The sequence below is a fragment of the Cucurbita maxima genome, unplaced genomic scaffold (genome assembly GCF_002738345.1).
Source record: "Cucurbita maxima cultivar Rimu unplaced genomic scaffold, Cmax_1.0 Cma_Scf00016, whole genome shotgun sequence".
Lineage (NCBI taxonomy): Eukaryota > Viridiplantae > Streptophyta > Magnoliopsida > Cucurbitales > Cucurbitaceae > Cucurbita > Cucurbita maxima.
This window is the reverse complement of record NW_019272032.1, coordinates 1,114,426-1,130,043: the sequence shown is the minus strand read 5'-3', so window position 1 is coordinate 1,130,043 and position 15,618 is coordinate 1,114,426. Positions and strand designations below refer to the sequence as shown.

The 15,618-nt window shown below is 34.7% G+C and overlaps 1 protein-coding gene across 3 annotated transcripts; it reads left to right on the top strand.

Annotated features, from left to right (window-relative positions):
- Nucleotides 1–379: 379 nt before the first annotated feature.
- Nucleotides 380–14,003, top strand: LOC111491111 (E3 ubiquitin protein ligase RIN2-like). Of its 3 annotated transcripts, none has more exons than XM_023139867.1 (13): nucleotides 380–495; nucleotides 1,007–1,437; nucleotides 1,831–1,908; nucleotides 4,303–4,389; nucleotides 4,464–4,585; nucleotides 6,259–6,355; nucleotides 6,475–6,580; nucleotides 8,707–8,864; nucleotides 8,953–9,090; nucleotides 9,170–9,237; nucleotides 9,327–9,557; nucleotides 9,896–10,274; nucleotides 13,278–14,003. In XM_023139867.1, the coding sequence occupies exons 2-13, from the start codon at nucleotides 1,198–1,200 to the stop codon at nucleotides 13,332–13,334; spliced, it is 1,761 nt and encodes a 586-aa protein (XP_022995635.1). In that variant the 5' UTR covers nucleotides 380–495; nucleotides 1,007–1,197; the 3' UTR covers nucleotides 13,335–14,003. The 3 variants fall into 3 exon arrangements, with proteins under 3 accessions (XP_022995635.1, XP_022995637.1, XP_022995636.1); XM_023139869.1 differs by lacking the exon at nucleotides 380–495 and adding an exon at nucleotides 556–570; XM_023139868.1 differs by lacking the exon at nucleotides 380–495 and adding an exon at nucleotides 610–624.
- The last annotated feature ends 1,615 nt before the right edge of the window (nucleotides 14,004–15,618 follow it).

The window sequence follows — 15,618 nt, the reverse complement described above, 5'->3', positions numbered from 1 at the left end:
TAAATAAATTCAATTTTTTTTTAAGAACGGCTTGAATGGTAATCTTATAAAAATATTGTTTATGAAACATTCCTTTTAAATAAAATGAAATAAAATAATTAAATTAGAAGTTATTAAATATTATAATTTTTGTGCGTGGCTAAAATCGAATAATTTATGCTAACATTATACACATATTTCCTTTTAGAAGAATAATTTTTTTTTAATCAATAAAGTAATTATTATATGGTAATTAAAAAATGGAAATCTTTATAATTAAAAAATAAATTATATTAAATTTACCATAAAAATAAATTATATTGGAGAGGAAAGAAGAACTGATGCATCTGACGCACGTACACCCGCCAAAATAAATAAAGTATTTTGCTTAAGAAATAAGTATTAAAAAAAAAAAAGAGAAAAAATCGGAAATTTCTCTTGAGAAATGCGAAGCTGGCGATTTACAATTACGGAGACTTGCACCGACGCTAACGAGCTTCATCTTGATCGAATCAGGTCCCTGATTTCCCCGACTACTTCATTTGATTAATCTTTTTTTCGTTCTCTTTGTCAGTTTGATCATTCCTCAAAGTTCTGTCCAATTGGTCGAATGTTTGCCTTGACTTTCTGTATCCTTCTTATTTTGTATGATTTATGAGTTTTGGAAACCGGATTTCGATTTTCTACGATATGTAATCTCAGATTGATTGAATTTGTTGCATAGTGTTTTGATGTTTTGAGCAATATTGCTCCTCCCGGGATGTCCCTCCTTTTGTTGTTGATGCTGATTGAATTTACAGTCTACTCTATTTGATCAATTAATTTTAATTCTCACCTTCTTCTAGAGATTTTACTTTATCGAATAATCATGGCATTGAGTGAGTCTTTGTATGCTTACGGCTATATCTCTTACTCTTGTGTTACTTGAATTAATCAAGGGGTTTCCTTACTTGGGTTTTTTTTTTTTTTTTTTTTGAAAAATTCTCTGTCTATATATGATCATTTCGACTGATGTCAATTATGACAGGTACTGGTTTTTTGGCTTGGAGAGTTGCAACTAATTAATTGTTTCAGAAGCTGAGATTATATAGCTAGGCACTTTGTCGTGTTCCATGCTCTGTTGATGATGCTGGGTATTAGTGGCAAAGAACAATGCAGCTTCCATTGTGATGATTTTCCTAGAGTTTGATCTTAGAAAAGTTGCTGAAACTAACATCAATGGGTGTCAGCTATATAGCATTTTCTGCGGCGTGTACAGTGTTGAGTTTTATTGGTCTCCAGTTATGGACTGAGCTATCGATAGATAACCTGAGATCAGAAAAAATAATTGGCGAAAATCCTTTTCAGACAGAGAATGCTGGCCGTGTCATTGATTTGCTCTTGAGTTCCTACGTCACTGTAGGACTGCTGGCTAATTTTGCACTTAATGTGTTTGTTCTACTCATGCTATTTCTCAAGGTAAGTTTGTTATTTATTTTGGGAGTTTTGTGTTACATAGGAAGTGAGCAGCTATGAACTCTTAATTTCAGCGCCGCTATACTACATAATATCTGCAGTCTGGTTTAGGAAGGATCACTGAATTTCTTCTTGTTTTCTTTTTTCCTATGGCCAATTATTTGATGGGATATATTAATCCTGGAGTTTCTGTTAGCATGCAAAAAATCAACTTGGTATTTGAGACTAATTATAAATTAAAAAATTTCTAGAATGCAAATTCAAGTCACCATTCACTCATTTCCCCATAATTTTATCTACGGTAAGATGGTGACTATTCAGTAGAAGAAGTGCTTTAATTCTTGCTTGTATTCTCCCCCAAGATGTTTGTTTTGATGCTTATTTGTTTGTCAGCAGACCATATTTTTTGTTGAGCTGTATTCATCAGAAAGTCGGAAGCTGGTGGAACGTCTTGTTAATTATATCATTTACAAGGTTAGTATTTTCCAATTTTATCTCCTTTAAATTCTTAGCTGTGTTATTTTGCATAGCATTTCGGGTCCTCTGACGTGGGAACAAATTATTATTGGTTTTAGTTAATTAGAGATTGTTTACCTCTTGTTGATGTTCATCTCATGATCTTACTTCCACTTGGCTTTAGCCTATTGCTGTTTGCACATTTACTGTAGCTGTGTTTGAAGGCAATGAGTTTTGCATGTTAGCCTATGAATTGTTTTGTCTGTAATCTCAAATCATATGTGTGGATATTGAAAATTTATAAAGAAAGTTATAGTTGAAATCCATTAAAAATTTATAATGAATTGGCCTGTAATATCTTTTTCTTTTAAGAGAATCAATTTTATTGATGTATGAAATTTACGAAAGAGGAAAAAAATCCCATACAAAAAATCTCCTCCAATTTGTTAAAAGAGAAGCCTAACTACGGGAACTAAAATATGAAGACAACTTACACCCAGGTGAAGCAACAAATATAACATGGTCAAAGCAATTCTCCCAGATACGGTCCTTTTGAGCAATGATTTTTTGGTTTCTTTCATTCCAAAGAGCCTAAACAAAAGCCTTCACAATGTTCGGCCGCAACAATTTCTTCTGTCTTCTGAAAGGATGACCCAGCAGTACGTAACTTATAAAACTGCTTTGCTTCAAAAGGAGGAAAAGCCAGCCCAATTGAAGGAGGATGAAATTCTGCTCCAAAAATTCCAGGAAAAAGCACAAGTGTGGAAGATGTGCCTTTGGGATTCGACAATAACCTTACAGACGGAGCACCAATGAAGAGAAGGAACCAAATAAGGCAAATGTCACGGCAGCAAAGCACATGTTGATTATGATTCATCTCCCAAAGAAGGAATTTGATTTTCCTTGGATGATGATTCTTCCATATAGCTTTTGCAAGAAGGGGGCATGTAAACCTTTCTCCTTAGACATACCAAGGAGAAGAGATTTTATGGAGAATGCACCATTATTTCCAGAAACCCGCCCAATTGTCCTCCGGAGCGATGCAAGGGTGAATGGACATTTTATTCCACCCTTTCAAAAGCTTCCTCGTCTTTGAGAAATCTACAAAGCTTTAAGGACCAAAAACAAAGGTTTGTGTTCCAAATATCCGTCACAGGTTCTTTGTGAAGAGACAAAGCATGAAGGAAAGGGAACCGAGAGGCCAAGCAACCATTGGAAGTCCGTTTGTCTTTCAAAAAGATGGTGGTAGAGGCCCCATTCCCTAGGTCAATTCAGTTCCGATCGACCACAAGTCCCTGCTGCTTCGAATATCATGGTCCTTTGGCAGAATTTAATGAGGTTACTCTATGATAAGCATTTAGAACTGAGGGCCCATATTTAGCACCAATAAGTCTCCTCCATAGAGCTGACTTTTCCTTGTGGTAGTGCCAAATCCATTTAGCAAGAAGAGCCTGATTTCTATCCCTTAAACAGTGAATGTAACCCCCTTGGTCCAAGGGGAGGAAAACTTTATCTCATTTACAAGATGAAGGCTAGAGTTTCTGAGGAGTTTCTCCATGGACTGTCCAACTTTAGTTGGCAATGGAAAACGGGATAAATAATAAGTAGGGAGATTTGTAGGGTGGCTTGAAGGAGAGTGATGGAGTGAGTTAGCTTATTAGTTTTGGTTAAGTTTTTTGATTTTTTAAATAGTTAGTTGTTAAATCCTCCATAAATAGTGGGTTTTCTATATTGTATTAGACACTTTTGAATCACAATAAGATCCTTGAGTTACATTTCTTGGAGGTTTCCCTATCTTCTTTGGCTAAGAGAATCCTCCTTTGACGACAGGGAAGCCTCCTCATGCCTCCTCATGGATACTTTCACTCATATCTTTGACGACAGGGAAGCCTCTCTGTTGTCCCCTTGAGCAGGGATACTTCATCTTCTTTTTGAACTTCTCTTTTGATAATGAACGTCAGTGTTTCTTATATATACACCAATTATTCTTCCTCTAGGTGTATTAATTAAAGCTTTTTTTTTTTTTTTTTTTTCTAACTACTCTATTTCAGGCTTTGTTCTCTAACTCTTGATGTAAATTTCTTTTTTTCATTGGATATTTGTTTCTTAAGCAAAGTTAAGAAAAGATTCTGAAGTTGTTAAATCATGGTATGCCTCAATGTACCAGTACGGGAGATGGAGGAGTTTATGCCTCTTTTTTTCGTTAATGTTTTCTTTTTATTTATTTATTTATTTAAACTTTCTACTTTGTGAGAGGATTTCTCTTCATTTGTAATACCTATATACCTACATATGCATAGTTCACACACATAGACATCAGATTGTACGCATATGGATGAATGCAATATGCTAAGTATATGGGGGAATGTTTATGATTTCATAAATTTTTATTTGTTAATGAACATGGGACAGGGAACATTTCTTCCTCTGGTTGTTCCTCCAACAAAATATCATGCTGCTTTGTGGTCTATCTGGTTGGCTGTCTTATGTTCATTGAAGGTAAAATACTGCTACTATTTTGATATGTAAGTTTCATTCAAATACTTGGCTTATTGCATCAACATATTGTACAGATGTTTCAAGCATTGGCTAGAGATCGTCTTGAACGTCTGAATGCATCACCTTCTGCCACATCATGGACATATTTCCGTGTATATTCTGTATTATTGCTGGTCCTCTTTGTCGACCTTTCTGGGTAATGATTAATGTTTTTCCTTAGCTTAAAGGTATCCAAAATTTGGGGGACTCGGAGTTTTATGCTTCATTTATGAAATAAGTGTGTTTAGACTGTTTATATATTTATATTATTTTGTATTTGTGATAGTAGTATTTTTCCTTGCCAAAAATAATATATAATGTTTCAGGCATGGTATGAAGTATATTCTTGTTATTGTTTTTTTTTTTTTTTTTTTTTTGAAAAAGTGACAAACTTTTCATAATCTATGAAAAGGAAGAAAAAAGTTCCAAACGCTCAAATGGGGGCAAAAGGAAAAACGAAAAGAATAAGATTACTAGAGCCTGAGAAGAAACCAAACAAACCAAACAAAATAAAAGAACCAAAGAACAATCTAACAATAAAAACTACAAAACAGAAGACTAAAAGCACCAAAAACTCTTGGAGAGCTTTCAAACNTTTTTTTTTTTTTTTTTTTTTTTTTTTTTTTTTTTTTTTTTTTTGAAAAAGTGACAAACTTTTCATAATCTATGAAAAGGAAGAAAAAAGTTCCAAACGCTCAAATGGGGGCAAAAGGAAAAACGAAAAGAATAAGATTACTAGAGCCTGAGAAGAAACCAAACAAACCAAACAAAATAAAAGAACCAAAGAACAATCTAACAATAAAAACTACAAAACAGAAGACTAAAAGCACCAAAAACTCTTGGAGAGCTTTCAAACAAAAGCTGAATTTTTAAGGGAAGCTCCTCAAACCACTGAAGCTTTGAACAGAAACTGCATAAACCAGCTTGAAACAACACACCAGAAAAGGAAGAAAGGCAGCAACAGCCAAGGATAAATTCAAGATACCACAAAGGCAAAGAATAAAACAAACAACCAAACAGCCCAAACAATGTGAAACTCAACTCTGAAGAAATCCACAAGAGCACCAACTTCATTCAATAACTGAAAATCAAAGAGCAAAACGAAAGATTCATCTGAAGGCCAAAAACCCAACCTCTGGAATTGATCTCAAAGATTTGAAGGCCACAATCCTTCAGAAAGGAAGAAAAATTTTCTTTTCAATAATGCTCAAGGACGCTGTTGAGTTATTCCAAGACTTCTACGCTAGAGGTGTACTTAATGTCACTGTGAATGAACCTACCATTTCCATTCTTAGTGTATTTTTATTTTTTCTCTTGTTTCACTCCTTATTGGAGTTTGTTTATGAACTGAAAAGTTTGTTCCTTAATGATTTTATTTTGGAGAGTGGTTTATTTTTTAAAGTCTATGTTAATTTCTAGTTGATAGTGGTTTCTTAAAATTTTGTCTAATTTTATCCAGAGGGAAGGGGATTATTGTATTGGACATGGAGGCATTGAGTCAAGTCGTTAGGAGGGATTGAGGGAGAGAATGAGAGAGAGAGAGAGAGAGAGAGAGAGAGAGAGAGAGAGAGAGAGAGAGTGGAGAAGGATTGAGTCTTATTCTCGTGAATTTGAGTCCTTTCTCGCAGGTGATCTTTTGTTTCGTGGGCTTGTTTTTTTTTTTTTTTGTACATCTAGACATTCTTTCATTTTTCTTAATGAACACTCGGTTTCATAGAAAAAATAATTTTAAAAGTGAAACAACAAATATTTATTAATTTTGGCATGCACTTGAAGCTTTTATTATCGAGTAACTGAGGATATGCTCCTATCTTTTCCTTGTTTCTGCAGGATAAGATTTTGTCTGATGATATATCGAACACTGGGTTTACCTCTGTTTCTCTTGTTGTTTTTTGAGCCTTTAAGCATTGCTTTTGAAACATTACAGGTAAATTTCTTGGAAATTTTCAGGTGATAGTTTCTATTTGTGTACTTATTGGCCTTTCAGTTGATCTGCTCATAATTATTTTTTACATTTCATCCTTTGGTGTATGGAAACTTTTGCAGGCAATTTTGGTTCATGGCTTTCAGTTGCTTGATATATGGCTCCATCATTCAGCTGAAAACTGCTCAAATTGTCAGATCTCCAAGTTTTTTAACATGACAATAGCTGGTATTATATTTTTGTCACAAATAGCACTTGATTGATAATTTCTTTTGAGATTTTATTTATTGTTTTAAGTTCATAACTTCTTGGAGTGGGCAATTAAAGGGGGGAGTTACCAAACTTGTTGGCCATATCTTCTTTTAGTAAAGCATTTAAAAGATAGTGGGAAGAACTTGCCAATAATGGCCACTAACTTCTTTTAGTGGGCATTTGAAGGTTTGGGGTTTCTCATAGAGTTTTAACCACTCTCAAGCTTTATGCTATCTTTGTATTCTTGTGTGTAGAATGTATGTTTTTAGAATTATCAATCTAGTTTGATCAATTAGATTGTGGAGAATTCAAAATCTTGAAGATAGGAACAAATTCTAATTTCTTCTTGATCATTGATCATCTTTTCAAGTAAATATGGAGGTAAATCATATCAATGTGACTTTCACAAAAATTGTTTATGAATCCAAGTTTGGTCGTCTGTTCAAGTCTAGTCTATCTCACCATATGCTGGTTGTTGCTCATTTGTTTTTGTCATGGTCTTGTCATTTCTCCAGCAAGTTTATTTCATGTTCAACTAGTTTGTTTGCTAAGGCATAACTGTTGAAATGATTCAAAAGTTGTTTGCTGCCAGCCAGAGCATTCAATGGCTGTTCACTACCAGTTTTTATGACTCACATCTATTTACTACGGACCAAGTTAATTAACTCTTGAAACTATTATGACCATTTTTTCTTCTAATAATTTTCTGTGTTCTTGGCACAGACAGGTTCTTATTCTTGGATTTCTCTTGTAGTAACTCATTTATGTGGATCATAGATTTTAGAGCTTCTGATTGTATGCCAAGTTTCTCTCATCTATTTGATTCATACTCTCCTTCATTTGGAAACTCAGTCCCTTACATTTCTCTTGGTGGAATGACTATTTGGATTCATACTCTCCTTCATTTGGAAACTCAATCCCTTACATATCTCTTGGTGGAATGACTGTTGGGTGTGGAAACAAGAAAGAAGTGGATCCTTCACAACAAAATCGCTTTCCCAAGTCCTTGCATCCATAAAAATACTGCCAAATAATATATTTATCAAAGTTAATTTGGAGAGGAAAATATCCATAGAAAGTGAAATTCTTCATTTTGGAACTTGCTTAATTACCCAAGATAAATGGCTGAAAAGATCTACATTTCTCCTAGATGTTGTCCAGTTGCAAAGGTTACACAAAAGATAAAGGCACCTTTTTAACACTTGCATCTGCGCCTCTGCTTATTATCTTCTGCTATTGAATGGTCTCTTTTCTGCCCAGGGGACTCCACCTTGCTGGCTACCCTGTTTTTTAACAAGAAACGAAACTCGTCATTGAATAAATGAAAAAAGAGTAATGCTCAAAGGATACAAACTTGTGGGTCACCCTTTCAAAGAAAAAGAGATTCTTTGGCTCAACTTCTCGAGAGCTTTTAAGGATGATGTTCTGCATCTTCTTATCAGTCCTTCCATGGCTCTTAAGTCAGTGGATTTCCATGAGAAGCATCTTACTTGGTTCGATCCTTTTGACTTGGCTCGACTCAAGGCTTCTTCATGGTGTTTTCTTTCTGATCTTTTTCTGATCATTCTTTGATGGATTTATATCTTAATTGGAATGCTCTCATTTTTCTGTTGTAATTTTTTAGTTTTCCATTTGTTACTTTTTTTTTTTTTTTTCCTCATGGTGGAGTTTGTAAGATTTGTTATTTTTCTCATGATAGTTGGCTATCCTTAGTAAAAGCTTTTTGACGTGTGAAGTTACTTTCAGAACCTATTTGTCTGATTTTTTCTGTGATTTCTTGATGATTATAGGCTTACATTTACTTGGATTATTCTCGACCCTTTTACATAGCCTATGGCACTATGATGGTTGCACTTCTCAATGCTTTCTTTGAATCTTAGATTTACTCGGCTTCTTCTTAGTGTGCTCTTTCCAAATCTTCTGATATTCTTTTGTTATTTGATATTTATTTACATTGGGATGATTCTGTTTATCTTTTGTAGTTTTTGTTTTTTTCACTCCCTTGTGGAGTTTGTATCTTTTTTCAGTCTCTAAATGAGGAGTTTTGTTTCTTGTTTCAAAAACAAAAGTTTCTGAGTAATGGACTAATGGGTTAATGGCAGGTTCGTTGTGGGAATTGAAAGGCAGTCTTATCCGAAATCTGGGATTTTTCCTTGACATGGCAACATTATTAATGGCACTTGGTCACTATGTGCATATATGGCGACTTCATGGAATGACATTTAATCTCGTGGATGCAGTCCTTTTCTTGCACATTCGTGTAAATATTATATGACCATTTGTACATTGAAATAGTAATTTTTGGTTGCAAATAGTTTCATATACTTTTTATTTATTTATTTGAGCAGGCCTTATTGAGTGCAATAATAAAGCGTATTAGAGTTTTCATGAAATTGATGAAAGCTTTAGGTGCTCTACACGCAGCTCTTCCTAATGCAACACCTGAAGAACTGCAAGCATACGATGACGAATGTGCTATCTGCAGGGTATGTAATGTTATGTTTAATTACCTTTTATCTCTTAGGTTTTAGTTGGTCAAAGGATGATAAAGTAGGGTAATGACAGGAACCCATGGCCAAGGCTAAGAAGTTAAACTGCAACCACCTTTTTCATCTAGCGTGCTTGAGATCTTGGTATGATTATGTGCTTTGCTTATGCTACCAGTTCTATGTTTTCAAGTATATGAAACAGTGGGTTAATTACAATGCAAATATCATGCCAGGTTGGATCAAGGTCTAAATGAGTATTATTCATGTCCTACTTGTCGAAAGCCACTTTTTGTAGGCCGACAAGAAAATGATGTAAATCCTCATGCAGGAGATACTTTTAACGATGAGCAGCTTGCTCGTCAGATAAGTGCAGGAATTAATCGACAGAATGCTGCTATACCCACTCTTCCTGCCGGGATTTTCCCCAATCAGACACAGAATACTGTTGAAGGCAGTCCTTGGAGGTCTGTCCCGAGCCTTCAAATTTTGTTTTTCATTTCCAAGCACGAGTAATTTTGAATCCTTTTATTATTTACCACATTGGTTAAGGTACTTCTCCATCCATCAATTATTGTGGAGAAAGCACTTTTAATAAGTTTGTTCTTTGGAAAGGAAAAAAAAAAAAAAAACATGAGGGTGATATGAAAGCAAATGGAACATGCAACTTTTTAATTTGTGGGGCCTAGTCGATTACCTTTTTTATCAACATGCTTCTAATTTAATAGGCAAGGTGATTTCCACCATTTCAATAAAAAACATTCTACTGGCCTATTCACGTTTATCTTTCTCTCTTAATTTATAGAAGCACAAGTCTCGATCCTAGTTGGTTGCATGACTGGGCTAGCCAGAGTGTGGATGGGGCTGGCCCATCAAATGCTTCTAGATCTGCTGGATTGGGTAGAGTTCAGATGATGATGAGACATCTTGCATCTGTTGGGGAAACTTACGCTCAGACATCCATTGAAGAATCTGCTTGGGGCCTTTGGCCTCTCAATCCATCGCAGGTTGTTGCTGGTGGTTCACAAGTTCCTCGGAGTGTTGTTGGAAGACATCCTGGTAATACGGGTGGTTTAAACATGAATGTGCCTCGTGCTTCAAATGACAATTTAGCCAATATACTCGCCATGGCAGAGACAGTACGAGAAGTTCTGCCCCATGTCCCTGATGAGTTAATTTTCCAGGTAAATTCGAATTCATCTCCTGATATTCTTCTGGTTTATGGTTTTAGATTGTTGACTACTAGAAATTTATCAGTTGCTTTCCCATTTCCTCCATTTGAAGCAAGGAAATTTTAGTTTCGCTAGCGTATCCAAGTACTATAAATATCAGATACTTAGATATTTCTACACTTATGTCATGGATTAACCAACCACATATTAAACTCACAAATATACGTCAAACACTTGTTAAACATAATATACACTTTGACTCCATGAACATAAGTTGAACAAATATTGGATCTTAAAACTAAGGTAATGGACACAAAAAGAAATATAGGAGAAAAATAATGAATTTGGGGCGAAATAATGAATATATTCCCTTAAATTTGGTAGTTTTGTTTATTTATTTAACATTATTATTTTAACCATACAGAACTTCGAAAAATGATTAAAAGTTCAAAGAATACAAATTCCCAAAGGGAGGGAAAAAAAAAATTAGAAACAACAAAGACAATCATATAGAGAAAAACCATGAACAAGAAATTTTGCATGGACCTAACAAAATACATAGCTGTAGCTGTGAAAATGACTCTATTATTGATTTTTGCTACCATTTTGAGAAACTTGAGAAAACTTGTGAAGGCCATTAAATAAGGGAAGTAAGTGATCCTATCCATTACTTAGTATCTAGGGTTTATTTTTAGATTTAATGTTACCTATTATTGTATTATAGAAGGCACATGTACCTTGTGCTTGAGGTGGTTTCCATATATGTTACTGTTATTATGATTCCTCAGATTCTTATCTTGTATTTAAGGTGCAAATTGTCTTCTTCATCATTCTTATTGATATGATGAGAAGTTTTTGCATTGACAATTTGTTTTTAAAGAAATCTAGGGATTTCCAACAACAAAATTAGGCTCATTTGAAGGCCTCTTCCTTTATTTTCTCTCACCAACCTCTTTGTTGGACATTTTATTCCAAGATTTTTATCGCATTTAGAATGCTTTTATTTTTTCGTTGTTCACTCATTTGTGAAGTTTGTAACTTTTGAGCATAATTTTTTTTTTCATTTCATTGATGAAATTTCGCACTTTTGTTAAAAAGAAAAAACAGCAAATGAGATATGCCTTTGCAAACAAATAATAGTAATAATAACATTTCATCAATGAAAAAAGTTAGTGTTCCATATATGAAATTTTTCATTGATGAAATGTTACTATTATTATTGTCAATGTTACATAGTAACATTTCATCAATGATAATATGTAACCTTATCGGTGCTTATTGAAATGTTTCTATTATTAGTTTAGGGCTTCCATATATGTCTATATATATTTGACTCGGGTGTATGGAATAAGATAAGTTATTCTTCCATTTTTATGTCTCACATTCAGACTTTTAATTGCCCTCCAACTCATCCATTCCCCTATTCCTTCCCATCACACCCTAACTAAGTCTATCTCCCTACTCATCTACCCTAAAAGTATCTCGCCCTTTGCACCCTAAAACTATCTCCATCTCACCTACTTCCAAAAGCACCTCCCAGATCCTTCTTTATGCAACATTGGACTTTCTCCCCGCATATAACTTTCCTCTTTTTTCTAAGTTATTTTTTAATATAAAAAAATAAAATAAAAACCTCCCTTACTAACTATGCAACCGTACTCTCTCCTTTTACCTTCCACTAAAAGCAACTTATTCATCAAACGTATTCTTCTTTAAGCACCGATGGAGCTTGCATCGACACTTGTGACTTCATGCATGAAAGAAACTCACATTAGAGCATCTATCGCTCCTTAACTTCCTCAGTTCCTACAGTTGATACAGATGATTAAATGTCAAATGATGACATGACGTGCATATAGACAAGCATAGGTTGATTTAGCATGATGTGGTAGAAAAATGGTAGAAATAAATGGATGATTGTACAAAATAGAGTGGTGAGATTTTTAAGAGGTGATTTAATATGTTGCTTCAAAAAGAAAATATGTTGCTTCAAAAAGAAAATATGTTGCATATACCACCTTATTTTGCTTGCTTGTGTACTTTTTTATGTCATCTCTCTGTCACAACATGTTAAATCAGTTAATATTCGTCTAATCGATTATGTTATGTTACCATTTTGTTACCAATGTCAGCTCGGGACGAAATAAAGTCCCAACTTAAAATTCAAAGCTTAATTGAAACTTTTAAAATTCTTGGACTAAATAGGCATAACCACCACACTTTAGCGACTAAATTTGTACTTTAAGCTAAATTTTTAGAGTGAAAAATATAGAGCTCAAGCATACAAAATACACGAGTATTATTGGCTTGAATCTTTTTAGTAACTTGTTAAATTATTTAGAAAAATAACGTGTTCTTTTGATGTTTTCAAATAGGTTGATATAAGTTACTATATCATTAGAAATCAAAGTAGGTAGCTAGTTTTTTCAACCTCTTTTATCATATTTGAGTACTTTCTTATGAGATATCATAGATGAGTAAAAGAACTTAGAAACTTGTCCTTGTCGTGTCAATGTATTAGACTTCTAGAAAATTATGTTCCATCGGGTTCGTGTTGTGTCTTCTTGGTATCCATGTTCCTTGGTTCCCCTTCAATGCGTATCTAAAAGATTCGAGATTCTATATTTTAAAGTATTACAGTGTGTTTCGTTTAAAGACTACCTCTAGAAACGTTTCAAAACTGGCTCTCTCTGGAGAAATATGAATAGTTCCATTACACTGGTAATCACTTCTTCCTGTCTTTCTACCTCTCTACCATCCCATCTTATTTCAGACATTCATATCGTAGTAGTTCATAATTATGCTGTTAACAGGTTTGTGGTATGTAGCAATTAATATTCTTATGATGCAACATTGGGTTTCATCTTTATTTATTTAAAATCATATTCTGTCTTATAAAGTATATGTTAAATACATATGTTAGGCTCAACACTAGTTTACATTCATAGTAAGAATTTTTGCGATATCATTTTCCATCTCTTTTTATATGCTTCAGAGGGATCCCCCATTTTGCAGGATTTACAGCGGACTAATTCTGTCACAGTCACTGTGAATAATCTTCTTCAAATGTGATCGCCATCCCAATGGCATTCTTGTTTGCTTGTGCGTCGTATGATATTTTCAGATCCTACCCTTCCCAGGTAACTAAAGCTCAAGGAGAAGTTAGGTAAAGGTAATCGTATCGGTTAAATTAACAGACATCCGATTTCTTCTCATCTTTCTTTATCTCTGCATTTGATCATAATTTTTTTCTCCTTTTAATATTAAACATATATATATGCTTGCTTTCAAGTAGCCAATTGTATCCAGCTCAGTTTCAAAAGAAAAAAATGGTGTGAATGTAAAACTCTCATTTTTCTTCCCCGAGTTGCAGATCGTAGATCACTGCATTCCCGACCCCGCCTCTCTCCCCGAACTACTTTGTGTATTTGTCTGCATCACTTAGCAAAAACCTCCATAATAAATGAAGGATTTGGCTATTGTACATAGTGATGTACATATGGATGGCTGTATTTTGCTTTTAACTATAAGCCAGTAGTGTCTCCAGTCATCTCTTTGCATCTTAGAGTTATTGCAGCTTAGAGATGGAAGGATACAGAATAAAATGGCGCCTACTTGCGTTGCAGGTATCATTTAACAGATGCAATTTGGATTAAAGTTCTGTAACTGAGTGATCAGTTGATGATATTTGTTCTGCAAGTAAATCAAATTTGGTGGTCAGAATGTGAAGGTCATTATTCAGATTCTTTCGCTTGTTGAATTGTAACACTCTCAAGTGAGAGCTCGTGTCGTTGCGTTACATTCATCGATCAATTCTAGTTCATCTGGGTTAAACTCGTCCAATTTTTTCGAGATTGCAAAGCGTGATGATATCATTTCCAAATCTAAAAAATTTATATTTCTTTCCACCCTACAAGAAAACCCAGAATTAGATGAATGTCAACCGTCCTATCGATATCGTGCGGACTTCATCAAGGAGCCAATGACATATCTCTTAAGCTTTCTTTGGGATTGTTGTAGCCTTTAAAAATAATTGTTCGCCTTTAAAATATATAAATTTCATAAAAATACAAATTAGTTTTATGAAATTTCAAATTTGAACGTAAAAAACTGAAAGTTGCGATGTTTGTTTTACATTTATTTATGGTTCTAAAAAAATATCATCGTTTCGATAAAATTAGACATTTTAGTGATTCTTTTTATTATGCATTTTCTCACGGCATAATGGAACGGTTGAGTCGTTGAATTTGTAGCGAGGAATTTGTAGCGAGACGAGTATTTTTTTTTTAAAAAAACAAGTGTAATTTATGGTAAGTAGGAGGGGCTAACTGAAAAGTGGCAACGGTCATGTAACCCTTCATGATCACATCACACCCTTTTGAGTTCCTAAACAAGGCCAACGCCTATAACCATGTCCCCTAATTCCCTTTCCCAAAAGTTTCTAAACCAAACCCAAAAAAGATGACAAAAACTTATGCAATTCTACGGAAGAAACTCGAAGAACTCGAACGACAAGTACAACTCTCTCGCAACAACGTTCACTCTTCCCTCCTCCAAGATATCCACCAAAAGTGGCTTTTCATAGCCAATCTCCTCTCCGCCGAGGTCGCCTCATGCCCAAGCAAGCCTCAACATTTGAAGCACATTGCCCGCCGCCTTACCCAACTCGAACCCATCTTCCGCAATTGCAAAGTCGAGGACTTGGTCGATCATGTTGACGATGTATCTACTTGTTCCTGCACCAAGTCGTGCTTGAACGACGATGGAGACGTAGCGAGTAGCTGTTTGGATGACGAGGAGGAGGGTGGGGAGTTTTATGAGTGTGTGGAGAATGAAAAAGAAGAGAAGGAAGAGAGAAAAATGGTGAGAGTTGGAACATTGTGGGGAGCAATGGCCAGTGGCTGTCTCATTGGTATGGCTTTAATGAGTATTGCTGTTTTTTCCATTGAGAGTTTTGGTCATCTTCAAGTTCAACAAAATGGAGGTTTTGTTACTCCAACTTAGAAATTTATAATAAAAATGGTTCGTACGATATTAAATTGTAAATTTCGTCAGATCAAGTTTGTAATTTGTAATGTTGATTCAACTTAAGAGAGCTATTGGGCTTTCGAAATAAGCACGGCCCTAAACCCTAAACCTGTAACTCTCGTTATGAACTATTGATGGAGTATTAAATTCATTCACTTGCATATCTCGACTGACCAGCACCCTATTCTCTACTGGATCAAACACGTTCATGATATCTACATTCAATTGTGCCCTCGAGACACGGTCGATGCACGACATGCATCAGTCTAGGGTGTCTTCTAGTATTAGATGAAGTCGTATTCGTCCTAAAAAAAAAAAAAAAAAAAAA